Source organism: Panthera onca, chromosome A3, assembly GCF_046562875.1.
Source record: "Panthera onca isolate mPanOnc1 chromosome A3, mPanOnc1 haplotype 2, whole genome shotgun sequence".
In the NCBI taxonomy this organism is placed as follows: Eukaryota; Metazoa; Chordata; class Mammalia; order Carnivora; family Felidae; genus Panthera; species Panthera onca.
In genome coordinates this window covers 139322039-139343276 of record NC_138341.1, presented here as the reverse complement: position 1 = coordinate 139343276, position 21238 = coordinate 139322039, and the positions used below count along the sequence as shown (strand labels likewise).

General features: G+C 65.4%; 2 protein-coding genes across 2 annotated transcripts in view; both read left to right on the top strand.

The window, feature by feature from the left end:
• The window catches only part of KCNQ2 (potassium voltage-gated channel subfamily Q member 2), a 148658-nt gene that overhangs the window by 74043 nt on the left and 53377 nt on the right, over window positions 1-21238 (top strand). The gene's annotated exons all lie outside the window — the stretch shown is intronic.
• CHRNA4 (cholinergic receptor nicotinic alpha 4 subunit) lies at window positions 6120-19940 on the top strand. The gene is made up of 6 exons (XM_060622099.3): window positions 6120-6460; window positions 7829-7980; window positions 10910-10954; window positions 11356-11465; window positions 15330-16707; window positions 19530-19940. The coding sequence occupies exons 1-6, from the start codon at window positions 6379-6381 to the stop codon at window positions 19653-19655; spliced, it is 1893 nt and encodes a 630-aa protein (XP_060478082.1). The 5' UTR covers window positions 6120-6378; the 3' UTR covers window positions 19656-19940.

Sequence of the window (21238 nt, the reverse complement as noted above, 5' to 3'; positions counted from 1 at the left end):
CCAGAGGGCTCGATGCATCTGCCAGCTCGAGGAGCGAGGAGCGGGCATGCGTCCAGAGGTGTGCTGTCTGGGTCCTGGGTTAGGCCACCTGGACAGAGCCTCGTGTGGGGGTCCTCCGCCCCCAACGCAGGCAGGATGCTGCTGGGATGGTCTGCAGCCCCTGGGGCAGGTGGCAGGGCTCACAGGGCGCAGGCTCTGTGTCTGTCCCATCCTCGGCCTGGCCCACGAGCTCCGTGCTTGCACTCTGAAGGCACTTGAGTTGCCACCCCACGCGCAGCCCCCTGGCTGTCGGCACAGGGACGCTTCCCTTGAGAAAGAGGAGCAACATAGCAGTCAGTGCACGGTGGCCACAATTCAGCCACTGCCAGACCCTGAGCCAGGTCCCAAATGCCCGGCTGGAAGGCCCCCCTGAGTCGAGGGCTAATGCTATCCCCACTTAGCAGCTGAGAAGACTGAGGCTCAGAGAGGCACTGCTGGCAGGGCAGAGCCGGTGCCTGAGCCCATTTTCCTCAGCCCTGCTGCACAAGCACCCCGATCCTCTTGCTCAGTGCAAAGACCCCTCACGCTGCAGTCTTTCACTTGGAGTGTGTTTGTAGATAATGAACTACTTAGCAGAGATGCAGGCAGAGCTGGGGGGGGGGAGGGGTCGGTGGGCAGAGACACTCAGCTGTGAAATTGGAGTCCGGCCAGTGGCAGATCAATATTCTGTCTAAAAAGATCCTGCAGAGTCGAGGGCAAGACCCCGCTCACAGGAAACGCAGCTCAAAGGGGCGCTCGTGAAGGTCGGGAGCAGGGCCCAGCCTTGCTCAGGTTGGCTCAGGGGATACAGGGCCCCACGGAGACCCAGCTGTGGGATGCCAAGAGTGTGGGGGCCAGGGGCACCTGGCAGAGCAGCAGGGCCTGGTCCTGGGGCAGCGCGGCTGATCTGTGATTCCACCGCAGGCCCGGGCGAGCTGTCCGTGTCTTGGGGAGGGGCTGTGTCTCCTCTGCTACTGTCCACTCCTCTCCCATGAGGAAAACATCCAGGGCTCTTTAAACTGCTGTGGTCTGGGGCACTGGGTGGCCCAGTCGGTTAAGCATCTGACTTCAGCTGGGGTCATGACCTCGTGGTTTGTGAGTTCGAGCCCCACGTCGGGCTCTGTGCTGACAGCTCAGGGCCTGGAGCCTGCTTGGGATTCTGTGTGTCCCTCTCTCGCTGCCCCTCCCTGCTCACATGCTCTCTCTCTCTCTCTCTCTCTCTCTCAAAAATAAATAAATAAACACTAAAAAAAAACGGATGCTTAGAAATCAGGGCCTCCCAGCCGCCCTGTCCCCTCTGTCCCGCCCATAAGCCAGCATTGGTGTGGCCTTCAGGGGACCAGCAACGGTGTCCCCATAAGGGGCTGGTTGGAAGCATCTGTGGCGGGGGAGAGAGGGGAGCCTTCCCCTTTGGAGATGCGCCCCAGCAAGGGCTTTTGGCCTGGGCGGGAGCGAGGCGCTGTCCACGGTGCTGAGGGCCTGGAGGCAGGGTGCGGCAGAGCCCAGCGGGGACCGGGCCTGTGGAGCCCTCTGGACCGGGAGGATTCTTGTCTCCATGTGGTGGTCAGCATGGCCTGGGGGCCGGACACAGCATTCTCTCCAGGACTCTCTGGCAGTGTGTGTGGGACCAGGGCTCCTGCTGCGGGATTCAACCCCAAGGCCAGGCCAGGGTCCTCCTAACGGCCCCAGGGAGAAGGCAGGCAGGGCCAGCCCGGGGCTCTGGTGGGGCAGGGTCCACTGTGCACCAGGGGGAAGTTCCCACGGGCAGGACCGGCTGACAGGAGTGTTTCAGGGGCAGCCAGGGGGCAGGCACAACCCCCGACCGGAGGGAGGGCAGAGCCAGCGAAACAAGAACCACTAAATTCTGATTCACTCCTGATGGATGACAGGAAAATCGATGAGCTGAAAATGGATAGCTCTGAACCCTCCCCAGTCCCCAGTGTCATTGCGCCTGCCTGATCCACATGGTCATTGTTCCTTCCTCCCAGGTATCACCTACCCATAAGCCTAGGGCCAGCCTCAAACACCTGGATCCTCTCAGCCTGAGCATGAAGGGTCCAGGCCAGGGTGGGTTTGATGGGTGGCACAACAGGGGCCCACTATGGACCTGGCTTCCCTTATGCCCTTTGAGAGATATCAATCCACCCCTCTACCATCCATCCATCCGTGTCTCCATCTATCCATCGGTCTCTTTATCCGTCCACACACCCATCCATCCGTGCACCACCCATCTCTCCATCCACTCATCCATCCAACCATGAATTCATCCATTCATTCATCCATGCATGCATTCGATCATTTACCCACCCATCCATTCACACACACACTCATTCATTCATTCATTCATTCATTCACTCATGCACGCATTCAGCATGCTTACCCAGCCTCTGCTAAAAGCCAGGCAGTGTGTACAAAGCCTGCAGCCTCCCCTCTGAACTGACTTTGTTGGCAGAGGTGTGGTGTGAAGCAAGACCCACGTACAATGTGCAGTAAGCTGTCTGGTGGACAGGCGTCCTAGAAAGAGAGACACAGCCTGGCCTTGGAGCGGAGTGTGGAGGAATGAGAGAAAACACCCCTGAAATCTCCCTTCACAGTGGAGCCCAGATGGCACTCGTCGTATCCCCCCTTCCTCAGGGGTATTTGGGTTTTGAAGGGCCTGCCGTGGCCGACCCTAGAGCGAATGGAGGGGTATTAGGCGCGGTGTCACCTGGGTGAGACAGAGGCTCGGGCAGGGCAGGCTGAGGCTGGTGACAGGTTGGAGGTCTCCTGAGGTAGCGGGAGTGCATGCAGGCTGTCCCCCTCCTCATGGGGGTCTCTGGAGCCCCCACTGGGTCCTGGGGCCGAAGGCCCCTCCCTGGGGGCTCTCGCTGCCCCCTGCTCAGTCCAGCTCAGACTGGGCACCCAGCTGGATCTCCCACCTTTAATTCAAATCCCTGTTTATGCCAACAACCGGTTACCATGGAAATGTCCTTGGGACAGGGTGGAGGGTGGAGAGGGCGATGGGAGGGAGGGCCGAGGCTGTTCCTGCAGAGACGACCTTCCACTTTTGCCGGTAGTAGTCCTTGGAGTTGGCGCGACACTGACTGGGGGTGCATCTGGGAAGGGGCCTCTGAGGGGCCCGTTCCACACCCTTCCTCCCCTCGGCCCCCACCCGTGATCACCCTCGGGGGACGCTCTGCTCCTGCCACCAAGGCCGTGAGACTCAGGGCCACGGGGGCGCCCCTCTCTCAAAGCTGGTCTCATTTGTTTGTGAATTTTTCCACTGAAACGGCCGCCTCAGGAGCAGCTGGAGGGAGGGGCCTCGAGGCCCAGAGTAAGAGTCTAATTCAGCGGCCGCTACGATGATTACTAGGCTCCCACGAGGAGTGCTTTCCAGCCGGGTGCAGGTGGGGAGGGAGGACCTTGCAAATTAATGAGACCCGATAATCTCGCTGCATTAGCAAATCTGCAGGGAAAGCCGAATGAGGTTGGACAGATGTGTGTGAGCGTGCGCACGCCGGCCACGGGCCTATGTCCGCCAGAGCCTGGGCCCAGGCACCAGGAGAGACAGGCCTGCTGGCCTCTGCTGGGCTCTCGGGCTGAATTCACCCGTGGGAATGGCCGTCGAGAGCCACCATCCTGGCTGCTGAGCTGGCCCAAGTGAAGGGGGCAGAGGGCAGAGGGGACTTAGCCTGGGCACTGCGGCAGGCTCCCGCCGAGAGCCGGGATCCCCTTTCCCTGTGCAGGTGTGCACCCCCTGCGGCCGGTCCTGCGCCTGCTGTGGGCCAAGACACCAGGCTGTCTCCCCCTGGCCCAGGGCTCGGCCTGACCCTCCTCATGGGTCCTCGGGACTACGCTCCTCTGTGCCCCTTCTTCCAGGAAGCCTTTGCAGATTGGCCCAGCTCCCCGCACACCCCCTTCTCGTCTGACTCCAGTCTGACAATTGCAGGAGCACCTCACCTCAACCAGTCCTGCGGGAGGAGCCTGAATGCAGGGGCGTGAGGGAACATCATCACCCCAAAAGGCTCATGTTTGCTGTGGGATAGTGGGACAGGGCAAAGGTCACTTCATCAGTTAGCGACAAGCCTGTTTATGGCTCGCCTTCCTCGATTGCCAGCTGAGTGTAATGATGATGTCTGCTTCACAGAGACGCTGAGGTAGTTGGAACGGCATTCCAGAAGGACCCAGAGCATGGCTGGCCTCTACTACTGACAAAGGAATGTGGGACTGACCGGGTCTAGACTGTCAAGCAGAACGCTGTTCTATTTGCTCTGGGACATGCAGAACAGGGGATTTCTCGAAATCAGACACAAAATCGGAGGCCCCGGGCAGGTGCTCCCATCCGTCCACCGGCACTTGTCACACTCCCTGGTCCCCTCCCTGAGAGGGAGGCTCCAGGAGGTTCTAAGTGTCCTGGGGATGAGGTGGCTCTTGCCTGGTCCAGGTGAGACACGGGTCAGCCGGGTGGGGGTGGGGGGGCCTGAAGGACAGCCCTGTGCTGGGCTGGGCAGTCCAGGTTCCCCAGAGGGCAGGCTTCCCTTAGCTCCAGGAAATGACAGACCATGGGGTGCTACCAGGAGTCTGTCTCAGTAGGGACACAGGCCAGTCCTGGGACACACCATGCCCAAGGACTGAAGGTCGGGAAGCCGGGCGGCCTGGGCTGGAAACCCTCTGCTGGCCGGATGAGCTTGGGCACGTGGCCTAACCTGTCTGTGCATTTACCTCCGGATCCGGACGCAGGGACAGCAAGAATCCACCTCACAGGGTGTAATGGGTGACAGCTCATCACCTCTGAGACTGGCCACTGACCAGGGCTGAGCCTTTTGGAAGCTCTATTTGTAGGCAAGTGTGGGAGAGCCTGCAGAGAGCTCCCATGAGAAAAGCCCCTGGAGGTCTCAGAGCAGATGTGATGAGCTGTGCTGAGCTCAGCCTGGGCTCAGAGTGCAGGTGGGCTGGGGGGCAGGGGCAGAAGAGATGGGGGAGGGGAAACCAGCTGGGAGGAGCAGGGGGAGATGGGGAAGGGGTATGGGTTGGGGGAGATGGGCAGGGGAGATGGGGGAGGGGAGCCCAGCTGGGAGGGGCAGGGGGAGATGGGGAGGGGTCAGGGGCCCTTGGGACCATCGCCTGTGTCTGTCCGGGTGGGGAGAGGCGGAGAGGGCTCCTGACAGACATTCTGCCCCCTCAAGGGCGGGCTCTAGGCCAGAGGCTCTCAGTGGAGTCTCTTCTCTGCTCCCCACCCTGACCTGAAGTCTCCTCCGGTGTGGGGGCTCCGGGAACTCTGCGCAGGGATGGCCGCCGGCGCCCTCTCCTCACCACGACCCGGGTTGTGTGGCACAAAGCGACCCCTCCCAACCCCCTCCGGGCCCCTGCTGCGGGTCCGCGGCCACCTCGGCCCACTTGGGGGCAGACCCCCTCCAGGGCACGGGGCACGGTCGCGCCAGGCACCTCGGTTGCGGCTGACATTGTCCACGACCGGCCCGCGGGCGCCGCTGGACTGTCCTCCAACCACCCCGGCCGAGACCCTCCGCCGCTGTCCGTGACGCGCGCTCCAGGCCGGATCTGGAGGCAGCAAAGCGGCTTCGCCTGGGGCGGGGGCGTCAGGGTCCTTCCCTCTCCCCAGAAGGGCGGGCCGCGACGCCTGGGCTCCCCACTGGACGCTTCCCGGTCGGTCCGCGGGGGGACAGGCTGATAAGGGGTGGCCCTTCCCGAACGATCGCCTCGCTGGGGAAGAAGACAAGGGGGTTGTGATTTCTAAACTGCGAAGTGGGGCAGGGGTGATGGAGTTAACCGGGCGCGAGCGGGGCGCCCCGAGCCCCTGGGTGCGCGTCCCCCATCCAGGCAGGCGGCGGGGCGCCAGGATTGGGGACGGGGTGGGGGGCGGGGGTGGAGGTCAGCGTGTCTCGGTCCCGGAACCAGCCGGTGGCAGGATCCCCCAGTCGCACGCAGTGACTACGGGCCCCCGCCCCTGGCTCGGGCACGTCCCCGGCCCCGGGGAGGACGACGGAAACTTTACCCCGGAGCTGGCCGAGCGCAGCCTCCGCGCCCCCTCCCGGCCGGTGGTCCGCTCCCCCCACCCGCCCTCCTCCCCTCACGTCCTCGCCCGCTTCCCCCCTCCCCCCCTCCTCCCCCTCTCCCTCCTCCGTCTCCTCCTCGCCGGCTGGAGGCGGGCAGGTCCGGGCGCGGCCGCGCCGCCGAGCCCACAGCCCCGCGCTCCCGGCTGGGTCGCCGCCGCCGCGCCCCGCGGGAGGAGCGGCGGAACCAGGCCCAGCGGACCGAGCGGCCCGCGCGGCGCGGGGGCATGAAGTTGGGCGCGCGCGGGCCTCGGAGCGGGGGCGCGGCGGAGACGGGAGCCGCCCGCGTCTAGAGCCCGCTCGGTGCGCCATGGAGCTCGGGGGCCCGGGGGCGCCGCCGCCGCCGCTGCTGCCGCCGCTGCTGCTGCTGCTGGGGGCCGGCTTCCTGCCCGGTAAGTTTCGGGGCGCTAGACAGGCCCCCCTTTCGTCCAGTTCAGGGCGGCCTCGGCTCTCCAGAGCCAGAGAAGGGGAGGCTCCTGGCTGCGGTCCCGAGCCGCGGGTGCGCGCAACGGGGCAGCGCGGAGGCTCCCCCACCCTAGACGCAAAGGCTGTCCTGCGGTGCGGACCGAGCGGGGCAAGGAAGGAGTTAACTCGCCCTCGAATGCGGGAGACAGGTTTGGGTGGGGGTGGGGGCTGCTGTTTGGGGAGCTGGACCCAGAAGCTCCAACTTGGGTAAAGAGAGGCGGGGCCCATCTCTCCCCCTCTTTATCCATTTGGCCAGATTTTAATGCAGACACCCCCATGCCTGCTCCTGATTTGGGGGATCAGAGGGGTGGCTCCCGCCCTTGACCGCACCCCACCCGCACCTTTTCTGCTCCCCCAGGCTCAGTGGGACAGCCTAAGTCCCAGCCCCCTCCGCCTTCCCCTCCCCCCACCCCCTGGGCATTCACCTTGTTATTCATAGGTTGGTGCGGGGAATTGAAGCTCCTGGCCTCCCCTGTGAGGGGTGGGCTATACCCTCCTGGTCCAAGGGACCAGGAAGAATAAGGTGGGGCTGGGGAGCTCTGGACTGAGAGTGAAGGGTCCCGTTGGTCAAAGACCGACCTAGGAATGTTGGTGGACCCCCTTTTCACATCCTGTGTGTGACTTACAGGTGAGCTGGTATCCTGTTCCCCTCCCCAAATCCCCTTATGATGCAGTGACCCCAGTGCAGGCGCCCAGGAGAGACAGAGAGGTCCTCAGATCACAGACTGGTCAGCAAGGCTGGGCTGGGTCAGAGTGGCCCCTCCCAGGAAGCAGAGTGTGTGTTGGGGGGGTGGGTCACCCTTGACTCATGGAAGGCAGGCTGCGTGTCTGTCCAAGAACACAGGGTGCTGGAGTGGTCGTCCGGGTCTGGGTGATAACTCAGGGTTGCTGGCAGCTACAGGAAGCGGGCTGTCCGTCCCCCCCCCTTTGGACGGGTCCCCAGTGTCCTGGAATCCTGTGGTTATCCCCACCTTGTGTTTTCAGAAGTCTGCTAGTAGCTGGAGATGCAGCCCCTCCTTCCGGAAGTCACGTCTGGCGGGGAGACTTACCCCAGTCAGCTCTTACCAGATCAGTTGTCTGTTTTGGGGGTACAGTGCAGGGTGCTTGAGGGGTCTGGAAAGGCTTCCCTGAGGAACTTACACTTGTACCCAGAGGGTAGGAGTAGGGCAGGATGTGCAAATGTCCTGAGGTGGATGGAGCTGGAAGGAAGCCGGGGCCAGGTGGGAGGCCGGAGCGGGCAGCCGGAGGGCCCATCATCCTCCGCCCCTGAGCTGCACACCCTCCTGTCCCCACAGCAAGCAGCCACGTGGAGACCCGGGCCCACGCAGAGGAACGGCTGCTGAAGAAGCTCTTCGCTGGCTACAACAAGTGGTCCCGGCCCGTGGCCAACATCTCGGACGTGGTTCTCGTCCACTTCGGGCTGTCCATTGCACAGCTCATTGACGTGGTAGGTGCCGAGGGGGGGAAGCGGGGAGCGCTGGGCCTCGGCCGTCACACATCGCAGTGGAGGTTCTGCCTGAGGGGCGCCCCTGCGCCCCAGAGGAGGCCGGCCTGGCCGGGGCGCCTGGAGGGGTGGGGGGCTGCCGTCTGCTCGCCGCGTGTGTCCAGCCCCGCCAGAGTCCCGCACACCCGCCCTTGTGGGGGAGCCCGGAGGAAAGACGGGTTTTGTGCACCCCCGCCCGGAGCTTTGCTCCCCGCCGCCCCCCACGTGGGAACCCACAATGCCAGAGTGTCAGCAGCAGGCCGGGGCCATGTCCTTCAGAAGCCAAGAGCAGAACGCGCCTCTGGGGGGTGGGGGCACTTGCCCCGGCTGCGAGTGGTGAGGCTGCAGGAGGTTTTGTGAGTTGAGGGGCCAGGAGCTTGAGACGCGACCCTTGTGCCCCCTGGTCTAGGAGAGCCCCGCTACCCACTGGTCTGGAATACGGTGTCCCAGCAAGGCTCGGACAGGTTTGGGTGCATTTATCTTCCTGGTTAGGGACCGAGGAGGCTGCTGGGGCGGAGGGGGAGCTGGGGGTCCGGTCTCCAAATGGTCACAGCTCTGGAAGGGCAGGGGCGTCCATTTGGGGTCGGGGCCCATCCTGTGGGGGAGATCTGACTGGGTAGTGTGTTCACGGGGGTGGGGGCCCAAGTGCCTGGGAGGGGAGGCTCCAGCCCGGCCCGGGAGGGGGCCTCGGGGAGCTTGGCTCGCTCACCACGAGGGGGCCCCAGGCCTCCTGATCCCAGACTGGTGCCGTGTGTATCCAGTGGCCACCGGTCTTTTCTCCCGTGACGTAGAAAGGCAGCCTGTCCGGCTTCCTGGGCAGCGTCTGAGAGGCTTTGGGAAGGGGGGACAGAAAGGGCTGCGTGCGGGCCCTGTGGGTAGGGAGACCCGGTCAGTCTACCTGTCCTCAGCGGTGTCCAGACTCGAGGCTTCCGGCCTCCTGGAGCCAGACCTCAAACTACGCCTGCAAAGTGCTCCTGGCTGAGGCGCCGGGCTGGTGAGCCCGCGGAGGTCCCCAAACGTGGGCAGAGGCGGCCCTTGGCTGCCCGCCGCTTCAAGTTCCGAGCGGGACCGTCTACCTGGGTTCCTCGGGGCACCACAGAGCCTCGGCTCCCAGTGCCCGGAAGAGCCTGAGGCCTGGGGCACATCGGCTCCAGTCGTGGTGAGGGACGTGCCTGGCAGGATGAGAGGAGCCCCCAGGCTCCTCTGTGTGCACCAGAGCCGGCCCGGGGCACGCCTGCACACGCGCGTGCTGATGAGCGGCCCGGTGGCACACGTCTGGGCCCCTCTCTGCCCAGCCCCTGCAGGGCTCATGCATTGGCTGCAGGGCTGTGTCTGGGCAGGGCGTGCTCATGTGTGTGGGCTCACACCTGCAGGAGAGCCGAGGAGTCCCTGGTGAGGAAGGAGGCCGGGCCCTGTCACCTTGAAGCTTGTCCTGAGCCTGGGGAGGTCGGGGGGTGGGTTGGACGGGGTACAGCAGGGGCAGGCTGTCCGCCGGAAGGCAGGGCAGGACTGGGGCCAGGCAGGGGCGTGATAGGCCAGGTAGCACCGGGCAGGACCGTGCTACCGAGGTCATTGGACATTGTGCCCAACACCGGCTCTAGGGCCCGCTCGGGTCACACTTGGATGGGGGGGGACAGCCCTGCTCAGGCGGCTGGGTGGCCTGCCCCGGGTGGGTCTGGGGGAGAGCAGGATCAAGGGCAGTGCCTGGGGGCGGCAAGGGACACGGTCCCCTCTCCCTGAACTAGCCGGCTGGGAGCTTGTCCCCCGGAGAGGCAGGTGGACAGGGGCCCAGGCCTGAGCCTTTGGGGACAAGAGCCCACCCTGACCCTCGTCCGGGCACCGGACACCGTTCTGGTTTGGTGATCCTTCAGATTTCTTTGGTTTCAGCGGTCTTTCCCACTGGCCTGTGTGTTCCTGGCACAGGAGGTTGTGTGGGGGGGGGGGGATGTCAGGCCATCGCTGGGTGCAGAGAGCCTTGCTCAGACACTGCCCCCGGCACCCTGTGCCTCTCTGCCTGGCCCCCTGCCCTCGGGACCCTGTGGGCAACGTGCACTCTGAGGGGGTCCTCCCCGGACCTTGGGCAAAGGGCCCACCTGGGGCCAGCCCCCTCCTAGGTGTGACCCATGGGGGCTGGGGTGTGCTGTGGCCCACAGAGGCGGCATCAGTGCCACAGGGCTCAGTGTGAGGCCCCGGGACTTCCCGTCCCAGACCCCCGTGTGCTGCACGGACCCCCGTCCCTGCTGCGCTCCATCACGTGTTGGGGTCTGACGGCCCAGAGGACGGTGCTCCCCAGCAGAAGCGTGGCAGATGGCCCCTCCCCACAGAGGGCCTCTCGCACAGAGGGCCTGTGTGAACCCAGCTTGCTTTAATGACAGTCGGCCGGAGGCGCAGGCGCCTGGTCACCTAGGACACACCTGCCCAAGGGCGGTCCTGAGCAGCTGGGAGGGTGGAGCACATTGGCAGGGCCCCCGGAGGGCGGCTGTCCTCCAGCAGCAGCCTGGGAGCCATCACACTCCCCATGTCACACGTCTGCGTGGCTGGGGGAGCGCCAGGCCCTGGCCGCCCGAGAAGTCAGGCAAGCCCTGTCCCCACTCTCCTTCTGGGAGGGTTCAGGGTCCTTGTCCCCACATTCGAAATCCCCTCGGGCTGACCGTCCTGGGCTTGGTTGCCTCCAGGGACGGGGCACTCACTCCTTCTGAGGTCGCCTGCTTCCCGTGTTCAGCACAGGCCTGTCTTTGTGGGTGAGGAAAATACTCAGGGTCCAGAGAGTGGGGGGTGAGGGGGAGAGGGGGAGTAGAGAGAGAAGGAGGAAGGGGGAGGGAGATGGAGAGAGAGACAGGAAGGCTCCAGTCACCCAAGGGAGTTACAACAATGGCCCTTCTCTGTGTCCCAGGATGAGAAGAACCAGATGATGACGACTAACGTGTGGGTGAAGCAGGTGAGGGAGTGCGGCCCCCTCCACCCCTGGTTCCTCCCCCCACACCCCTCCCTGCCTGTCCCTCCTCCCCTCCTCTTTCCCTCTCCCCCTCCCTCTCCCCTCCTCTTTCCCTCTCCCCTTCCCCCTCCCCTCCTCTTTCCCTCTCCCCCTCCCTCTCCCCTCCTCTTTCCCTCTCCCCTTCCCCCTCCCCTCCTCTTTCCCTCTTCCCCTCCCTCTCCCCTCCTCTTTCCCTCTCCCCTTCCCCCTCCCCTCCTCTTTCCCTCTCCCCCTCCCTCTCCCCTCCTCTTTCCCTCTCCCCTTCCCCCTCCTCTCCTCTTTCCCTCTCCCCCTCCCCCACACCTCTCCCCCACGGCCCTCCCCCTCACAGCTGTGGCTTCCCCCCCACCTCCCCCTGCCCCCAGGAATGGCATGACTACAAGCTGCGCTGGGACCCTGCCGACTACGAGAACGTCACCTCCATTCGCATTCCCTCCGAGCTCATCTGGCGGCCGGACATCGTCCTTTACAACAAGTGAGCCCCTGGGAGGTCGGCGGGCAGGGGTGCAGGTACCTGCGTCCGGGTGCCAGTGATCAGGCCATCCAGGCGCGAGCAAGAGGTGGTGGCCTGTGTGGGCCCCGCTGTCGGGAGCCAGGGCTGAGGCCTCTGGAAGGGAAGGGGGGTGAGCAAAGCAGGAGACAAGGGCCCTGGGGGCTCTGTCCCTGCCTGGACCAGCCCCGCCCCCCCACCGCCCCAGTCCTGCCCCAGGGCGACTGCAGGCCCCAGAGCTGCCCCCCTGCCGGCCGCACTCACTGTCCCCAGCCGGGCAGGTGGTCCCTTGCCACGCACACAGCCGCCCGGCCCAGCTCGGTGTCCCCAGTCCACCTGTGCGGTCAGCCTTCCCAGCACCGGCACCTTCACGCTGCTGAGCGAGTGCCCCCCGGACGCCTCCCCGAATCTGTTCTTGGATGTGGCTGTTCTGTGCCAGGAAGCCGGTGCTTTCCAGGCACGGCCGTGGCAGGGGGTGGGCTCCAACTCATCCTTTCCCGGGACCCTTGCAGGGGGATCCTGAGCCCGGGGCAGCCCGACGACGTCCTCCTCTGTCCCCGTGTCACTGCTGGGTCACAGCTGGGCTGTTTGTTCGGCTCAGGCCGGGGCAGCAGCTCCCACAGCAGTTACAATTACGAACAAAGCAATGGCAGCACTTAGCTCCCTGCGGACCCCTGCCCTCCCCACTGCCAGACCCCAGTGGGCTGTGGTACAAAGCCCCTCCCGGGCCCCTGGGCAATGGGCCTGACCTATAAAACGTTGCTATTTGATTAAGAACGATTGGGCTCCTTTTCCAACTTAATTGATTCCAGTAATAACAGCGGGAGAGCTGGAGGGTTCTCCGAGATGCATTAGAGGGGGTCAGCTCCGTGAGGGGAAGGCTCTCTCCGCAGGGCACGGTCCTCTGCTCTCTGCGACCAGCCCCTGCCGCCACCCCAGCCCTCCCGGGGTCCCCGGTCTGCTCCCCACACCCCTCACCCCAGGACCTAGCACCACACCGTCTGAGTGGCGGATTCAGAGGATGTGCACCAGTGTCAGCGCCCTGGGCCCCCAGGGGAGCCTTCATGCTGTGGTGACACCAGAGCCTCCCTGGGCAGGACGTGCTGGCTGAGAAGCAGCTCTGGGATCTGTACAGACCCCCCGGGACTGCAGCCCAGGATGCAGTTGTTTCTCCTCCTTCCGGGTCCCTGGGGGAGGTAGCGGGTGGACCCCCAGCTTCTCTGTGAGGCTGTGGTCGGCACAGAGGCTTTGTCTGCGCAGGGCTGCGGTGGTGGGCGAGGAAGGGTCCCGGAGCCGGTGGCCGATGGTGTCCAAGCCATGGCCACCAGGAGGGCTCGTTTCCAGGGGCAACGGGAGGCCGCTGACCAGGCTGCTGTCCACTTGAGTGTGGCCGGGTGGTCGCCTTGGGCTACTGGATGAGGGGAAAGAGGGGGGGCAGCTTTCTGGTAGCTTTGGGGAATCCCCTCGGTTGGAGGCCGTGCAGTCTGTCCACTTGGGGGCTTCTCCATGCCCTTGGGGGCAGAGTGTCTCACAAGGCCTCTTACACGCAGCACCACACGGATGGGGGTTCGCGGGGCCTGGAGCGGGGGGCCCGGACAGGCTGGGACGGCGCCCCTGCTCTGCCGTAGAACGTGCTCGGGCTCTGCCCGTCCAGTCCCGACGTCCACGCCCCTCGGCTCCCCGGAGGCACAGCCCTGCTGGACGCCTGCCGTGGAACCAGACACCCCTGGCACCGGGCCTCGCCCCTGCACCGCCGGGGCCTCGGGGCCGGGCCGGGAAGACGTTGGACCCTCCGGGCCGCCTTCTGAGAGCCTCTGCTTCCTCAAGACGCGGCCAGGCTGCTGCACATCAGGGAGCATGTCCACCCGCAGGCCCAGGCCACAGGTCCAGACGAGCACGGCCTCCTGGGAGGCGTCTCGGGGATCTGAGCCGGGGCTGGGCCGGGCCAGGAGACGGGGGCCTTGCGGCTGGGGGCACGTGGGGGCGTGGCCGCAGGGGCCAGCGGGCTGTGTCCCAGGAGAAAACTCTGATCCTGTCTGTGGGCATCAAAACCCAGAGGCCTGGGTGCAGATTCCCGGTTCCTGGGGTTGCTTTCCGTGAACTTCTGGAACATTCCCTGCCCTGCCTGGAGGATCAGGGCTGCCGGGCTCACGCCACCGACTGGAGCCTCTGATCTCCGTGCAGAATGTTTGCTGAGTGGCGCTGGTTCATTTGCTTTGTGCCTCAGAGGGCCAAGGCTTTGGGTTTGGAGGGATGTTGCCGAGGGAGGACAGTCTTGCGTCATCCTGCCGGGGAGAGAGCCTCAGCCCCAGGCCAGCGTCCAGCGGCCCCCAGTGGAAAGCCCTGCCCCTCTTCGTGGGGATGCAGTTGCGGGTCTCCATCTGCCACCGACCTAGACGTCAGCTAGGAAGGGTCACGGAGGTCATGGGATCGGGTTGGCGCCCGCTGAGAGCATGGGGGGGTCTCTGAGCTGGAGGCGGGGGACGGGGAGGTGTTCACTGGGGCTGCGGGCTTCTGGGCCCGGGCTGAGTGCACCCGCGGTGGGTGTGGGAAGCAGGGGTGTGGGCCGGCACGGAAGGCTGGGCTCTGAGCCCTTGGTGGGCGCCTGACCCACACCCAGGGCTGAGCAGCTGGTGTCGAGGGTCTGGGGTCTGCCGGCAGCTTCTCTGGCTGAGCTGCTGTGCCAGCAGGTTGTGGTGAACCCCCACCTCCACGGTCTTCGAGCCACTGTCCTTGGGGCTCCGTGGGGCCGTGGGGAGGTTCCCTGCCAGCCCTTCAGAGCCAAGACTGGGGCTGCCGCTGTCTCCACCTGCTCGTGGCCACCACGCCTCGGGGAGACTGAGGCCAGGAGAGTGGTGACACTGGCCGGGGACGCTGCTGGCAACCAGGGGCTTCCAGCCACAGAGGAGAGCAGTGCCGACTCCAGGAGCCGATGAGGTTCCTGGGCCCCACTCCACACTCGCCAGGCACACTTGTGGAGACAGTGAAGCAGACGCTGCTGTCTGGGAAGCCTGGGGTCACAGACAGTATCCCCCCCGGCCCTGTTCTGTGCCCATTCGGCCTGTGGACAGGAGCCAACACCTGCCCCCGGCCAAGGGCGAGGCAAGAGGGCAGATGGCCAGGGCCTGGCCCTGTCGTCTCCTGCTCATGTGGCCTGGGGCCTCGCCTGTGCAGGAGGGGAGTAACCTCACCTGTGAGTTGTGGGGGTAACAGAGAGAGAGTAGCAAAGTGCCCAGTGGTGCAGGCACGCCTGGTCTGGGGCAGGAGACGGTGACCAGACAGGCCCCCGCCCCACTTGGCCCAACCCCCTAGGTGACCTACAGGGGACCAGGCCCAGTCCCCCGAGACCCTGTGGAGTTCTGTGGCCTGGTGCCCGCAGCCATTTTCACGTCCGTGCCGTCATGTGCACGGGGTGTGGGTGGGGGCCAGGACCCTCTGAGGAGCCGTGCCCTTTGCCCTCTGCCCTGGGCTGTGGGGAGGGCCTCCCTCGCCCTCACACCGGGGACGGGAGCTCCCCGACCTCGGATCCTTACAGGGACCTGACCCCCCTTTAGGCTGCCCGCGGGCCCTGGCCCAGACTAGTTCCTGGCTCCAGGACAGAAACGGACCGGCTGCCAGGCCCCCCGCCCCTGCCCCGGCGCAGGGCCCCCTCCCTGCCTCTCCCCCCCACGGTGTCACCGTCAAGCCGCGTGTCCCCTCAGGGTAGGGGTGATAAGCTGAGGCAGGTGGCTGACCACGACGCGCCCTGGGCCACCAGCCCCGCCCCGCCCTCGGCGGGGGGGAGGGGGGGGCGCGCCCGTGAGCCGGGAGCAGTGCCGGGGGGTCTCACGCCCCTCTCTTCCTGCGCAGCGCGGACGGGGACTTTGCGGTCACCCACCTGACCAAGGCCCACCTCTTCCACGACGGGCGGGTCCAGTGGACGCCCCCGGCCATCTACAAGAGCTCCTGCAGCATCGACGTCACCTTCTTCCCCTTCGACCAGCAGAACTGCACCATGAAGTTCGGGTCCTGGACCTACGACAAGGCCAAGATCGACCTGGTGAACATGCACAGCCGCGTGGACCAGCTGGACCTGTGGGAGAGCGGGGAGTGGGTCATCGTGGACGCCGTGGGCACCTACAACACCAGGAAGTACGAGTGCTGTGCCGAGGTCTACCCGGACATCACCTACGCCTTCGTCATCCGGCGTCTGCCCCTCTTCTACACCATCAACCTCATCATCCCCTGCCTGCTCATCTCCTGCCTCACGGTGCTGGTCTTCTACCTGCCGTCCGAGTGCGGAGAGAAGATCACGCTCTGCATCTCCGTGCTGCTCTCGCTCACCGTCTTCCTGCTGCTCATCACCGAGATCATCCCCTCCACCTCCCTGGTCATCCCGCTCATCGGCGAGTACCTGCTCTTCACCATGATCTTCGTCACGCTGTCCATCGTCATCACCGTCTTCGTGCTCAACGTGCACCACCGCTCCCCGCGCACGCACACCATGCCCGCCTGGGTCCGCCGGGTCTTCCTGGACGTCGTGCCCCGCCTGCTCTTCATGAAACGGCCGTCGGTGGTCAAGGACAACTGCAGGCGGCTCATCGAGTCCATGCACAAGATGGCCGGCGCCCCGGGCTTCTGGCCCGAGCCCGAGGGGGCGCCCACCCTCACGAGCGCAGCTCAGAGCCAGGGCCCCTCGCCCTCCTCGCCCTCCCCGTCCTCCCGCGGCCCCCTGGACGAGCCGGCCAAGGCCCAGGCGGCCTGCAAGCTGCCCTCGGACCGGGTCCCTGCCCCGCAGCCCTCGGAGGCTGAGAACGGGAGCCCCTGCCCCTCGCCTGATCCCTGCCACCCGCCCTCCGGCACCCGGGCCCCGGGGCTCGCCAAAGCCCGGTCCCTGAGTGCCCAGCACGTGTCCAGCCCCGCCGAAGCCGCGGAGGACGGCGTCCGATGCCGGTCTCGGAGCATCCAGTGCTGCGTTCCCCGAGACGATGCCGCCTCCCAGGCCGGGGGCCCAGCGGCCGGCTCCCCCGCCTTTCTGAAGGCCAGCTCGGCCGAGCTCCCGCCTCCAGACCAGCCCTCTCCGTGCAAGTGCGGGTGCCAGAAGGAGCCGTCCCCAAACGCCGCGCTCAAAGCCCGCGGCACCAAAGCCGCGCCCCGGCACCTGCCCCTGTCCCCGGCGCTGACGCGGGCCGTAGAGGGCGTCCAGTACATCGCAGACCATCTGAAGGCGGAAGACACAGACTTCTCGGTAAGTTTCTGCCCGTGGCTGTGTCTGGAGGCGTCCCTGGCTGGACAGACGCTCTCTGCCTCTCTTTCGTCTCCGGAGGAGGGAGCGGCCAGGGAAAAGTCCGAAGGCCGGGGCCCAGACCCGGGCTACTGAGCTCTGGGACGCAGGCACCTCGAGCCCCGACCCTGTCCTGCTCTCTATTCCCTGAGCATCTGACGCTGGCGGGAGGTCCCGGGGGTGGCACTGGGGCAGGTGGCCCAGAGCGTCTAGCGGAGAGTGGACCGCAGGGGCGTCCTTGCCGTTCAGGACACAGGGATCCTGCAGACAGAAGGCAGGCCCAGGACGTCTGGGCGCTATTGCTGGCCTCCCTGTCCAAGCGGGGCGTGGGCTTCTGGGGAGGGGCTGGGGGTGGCAGGGCCCCGGGGCGGAGGAGGAGGAGTAGGGAGAGGGAAGGACTGGGGTCTGGGGCACAGCCCTGCCTCTTCGGCCAGCACCCCACATGTCAAGCTGGGAGTCGTGGGCGAGGGGGCTCTATCGCTGGCCTGGCTACGAGGACCTGGGGACCCCGGGACCCCAGCTGTGGAGGAGCGCAGTCACCGGCAGGGATCGGAGGGCGCCCTGACAGTGTCCTCAGTCCCTCTGCCGAGTGTCAGCCCCTAGGGCTGAGATAGGACTGCCACGCACCTGTTGTGCTCGGCTCACGAAGGAGTGGCTACTGGATGTGCCCGGGACGCCCAGCTGGTGGGCACTGGGCCCAGGGACGGGCCATCTCTGCCTGACCCCCACCGCTAGGGAACGTTCCTTTTTCCTTGTAGTGATGCTTGTCCACCCGTCCCAGCTCAGACTTGGCTGAAATCTCAGGACCTCATGTAGCCAGGAGTGAGGTGGGGACATCTGCAAGGTCAGAGCACAGGCAGAGGAAGTGAGAGGGGTCTCCGGCCCTGGTCAGTCTGCTGGGCCACTATTTGCTGGTCAGCCTGAGGCCTGACCTCTGCCCTGCTGCATTGACCTTGCCCTTGTCAACTGTGTCCTGCCCGCCGGTGCTGCTGCTGCCGTGATGGGGATGCTGCTGTCCCTGCCTGCACCTTGGGTAATGGCCCCTGATTGTTTATGGGACACGTGTGGCCCCAGGACCATGTGCCCCATGGCTGAGTGAGCCCTGGAGAGGATCAGGGGTGCTGCCTGCACAGCACATCCCCAGTTTTCCAGGTACCCTGCTGAACCTCAAGAGGCTGTGAAGCTGTTCTGGAGGTTTCCAGAAGTTTCTGCCCTGGACCCCATTTTGCTGCCAGCTCTTAAATAACAGATGGTTCCCTAACTCGATGTGGGGGTCCGAGCACTGCTGGGGGATCCGAGCCCTGGTGGGGAGTTGGAACACTGCTGGGGGTGGGAGCACAGCTGGGGGTGGGAGCACTGCTGGGGGTCTGAGCACTGCTGGGGGTCCGAGCTGGGGTCCGAGCTGGGGGTGGGAGCACAGCTGGGGGGTCCGAGCAGTGCTGAGGAGGGACTGATGCCGTTAGAAGTGGAACCAGAATCCTCAGGGAGCCCAGCGGCTGGCGGTGCCTGTCTGGTGGGGGCCTGGCCCGTCCTTTATCCGCATCGCGGGTCTGGCCGCCACGACCTGGTTCTGGTTTGGGAGCATCGCCAGGCTGCCTTGACGAGGACGGGCCTTGGACGCTCTGGGCGGCTTTGTCCGCGAGGGCCTTTCATCCGCAGGATGGGGGACGGGTGCGTGGGGATCAAAGACAAAGCGGAGGTGTGTGTGTGTCTCAGCCTCCCTGGAACGGAGGGTCCCGGATGGACTTCTTATTTATAAGTGGCCTTGCTTGCCCTCCGGCTTCGGTTTGCTTTGAAACCCTCAGGATGTCTCTGATGACTTGAGAAATCAGAGCAGAAAATGGCAGTGAAGGGCCCTCTGTACCCTCCACACCCCAGAACGAGGGCTGAGCCCACCCCTGCCCAGGCTGCCCACCCGCCCAGCCCGCCACCGCTTGTGCCTCTCGGAGCCTCTGCCCTGGGCTGCCCTCTGTGCCTCGGGGTCCCCACCTGTGCGTGGACAGCACTGCCTCCTTTCTAAAGGTGAATGGCCGCAGGTGACGTGCCCTCTGGCCTCCGTGTCCGGGACCTCCCCTCAAGCCAGGGCATCCTCACCGCCTCTGAGGAGCCCTCCGCTCCTGCTGCTGTGCCCCACTCCGAGCCTGCCCGCAGTGCCCTGGTCTGCCGTTTGCTTGTCCCCCCCACTCCGCCCAGGGACCTTAGAGACAGAGCTAAGAGACCCCGTTGACTCAGGAGGGCAGCTGGCCTGTGAGCACCGCCCCTTGGAACAGGGTGGGCGGGAGTACAGGGCAGCTGGGCCTCGGCCGTCACCTTCTGGACGTGGTCCACTGCGGGGGAGGCCCCCAGGGTGCTCCCGGCCCTGGCCCTGAATAGCCGAGGCATGTGGGCATCCCCCCTCTGGGCCTCACTTTCCCCATCTGCAAAATGGGGGCGCACCTGATGCTCTCCATGGTGTCCGTCCCAGCTTTGGTGAGGTGAGAGCAAACGTCACCAGAAAGTAGCGTGGCTGCTGGGGTCCCAGAGGCTCTCCACCTCCCTGGCCCTGGGGCTTCTGGCCAGGCAGGTGAAGTCAGGTGGGCCAGAGCACCAAACCCCAGGCCCGGCCTGCAGGATGCGTCTCTGAGCCCCTCCTGCTCAGCTCAGCAGGCGGTCACCCTGATTACCTGGGTGTCCAGGAGGGGAAATGGAGATCCTGCCGGGAAAAGTACCAGGTTCTAGAAGGTTTTCGCCGCCTGGAGGCCTGAGGGCGGTGGGCTGGGAGTGACCACACGCGTCTGTGTTTGCAGGTAAAGGAGGACTGGAAGTACGTGGCCATGGTCATCGACCGCATCTTCCTGTGGGTGTTCGTCCTCGTCTGCCTTCTGGGGACCGCGGGTCTCTTCCTGCCCCCCTGGCTGGCCGGCATGATCTAGCGGGACGGGGGCCAGGCGCCCGCAGCCCCAGGTCTGTGCCTGGCCGTCCTAGGGGTTCCTCAACTGCGTGGGGTCACAGCATTTGCCAGATTGTCCCCCTGTTTTCTGCCTACTGTGAGACAGCCTTGGAAAGGGTCACTGCACCCCAGGGGAGCCGGTGCTGGCTCGGTCCTGCTGAGACCTGCCTGGGGGGCGGCCGGGCTGGAAAGGACGGCTAGGAAATGCCTGTTCTTGTCTGGAGGGCGGGTCACCGCCTACGTCTTATTAAAGTTTATCTGGAGCATGGTGACACGTTGGCTTCCTGCCCAGGACACGCGTCCGACCAGTCAGCAAGCAGCTAGCAGTCCCGACTGATCCGAGGGCCACGACCTTTCGCCACCGTCAGCCCCCAATTCCCCTCACCCCTGTGGGATCACGGAGGCCCGGGCATCTGCGTGCCCCCCCACCCCCCCCACCCCGCGTCCTCAGGCCGGCTCTCTTGGCCCCCGCAGAGGCCAGGCAGCAGACTCTGGAATCTCATTTGCCATGGGTGGGTCCAAGCAGGGATGCTTTGTTTTGTTTTATTCTGGGTAAATTAGTGATAATGCAAGTTCTGGGCCAGCGTGCGGTGGAGGCTATGACAGGCGCCCCATGGGCACAGGTACCCTTCGCACCAGGGACTCTGGACATGTGTCTTCCTGGGGTCCTGGGAAGTCCTGGGCAAGCATTTGCAGACTCCCAGTGGACACGGGTAGTTGTGAAGGTCCCAGAGCAGTGTCCAGTGTCCGGGGTCCCTGTCCGGGCTCTCCCTGACCTCCTGTGGGTCCCCTCTGTACACAGCCCCTTGGGAGACCCTCTCTGAAGCACAGGCTCGGTGGCCATGGTGAGGGTCCCCGAGGACAACTTGCCCGGGCTGACTCTGGGACCCTCTGCAGTGTGGTCCCAGAGAAATGTCCTATGTAAGGGGCCCCCACAGGCCTCCCAGCCCTGGCTTTCATCCCGCGGCCGGCACAGCCGAGGAGCCACAGCTGGGGGACCCGGTGTCATTCCCCACCCCCCGCCCCAAGGCGACGTCAATAGTATCCCCGTGACCCTGGGGAAACGTTGCCCCGGGGGGGGTTGGGGGGGCACGTGCTGTCCCTGGGCTCTCCCTCTTTCTCCGGAGCCCTTAGGCCCCGAGTGCCGGGGAAGGGGGGGAGGACAGTGTATTCAGAGGCCACCCGGAGGCCAAGGAGTCTGTTCCTCACGTTGATGGTCAAAATTGTACCTCTCAGACCCCCTGACTAAAGGGGTGCCGTGTGGCAGGTAGGAGCTGGGCCTGGAGCCCCGCCTGGCCCGCGAGGTCTGGGTCCAGAGGTACTTGGCGGCCTGGAGAGAAGAGTCACGTTCGGAACCGAGCACAGACCAAGCATCCGGTCCGAGGACTGGTCGCCGCCCAGGCCCGGTTGCTGGTCCCGGTCGGCCGTGGTGCCGGGGCACAGCCACACCCTCACCCGCTCTGTGAGGCGCCTGTGACGCAGACCCTGACTGGGGCCGGAAGGTCCTCGCTCCCAGGAGCGGGATAGAGACCCGAGGTTCTGTATGTCCCGCCCCATCCGCCCGGC

Coding starts and splice junctions, on each gene's coding strand:
- CHRNA4 (XM_060622099.3), top strand. CDS start 6,379: ATGGAGCTCGGGGGCCCGGGGGCGCCGCCGCCGCCGCTGCTGCCGCCG. Junction 6,461..7,828: donor GGGGGCCGGCTTCCTGCCCG/GTAAGTTTCGGG, acceptor CTGTCCCCACAG/CAAGCAGCCACGTGGAGACC. Junction 16,708..19,529: donor CGGAAGACACAGACTTCTCG/GTAAGTTTCTGC, acceptor CTGTGTTTGCAG/GTAAAGGAGGACTGGAAGTA.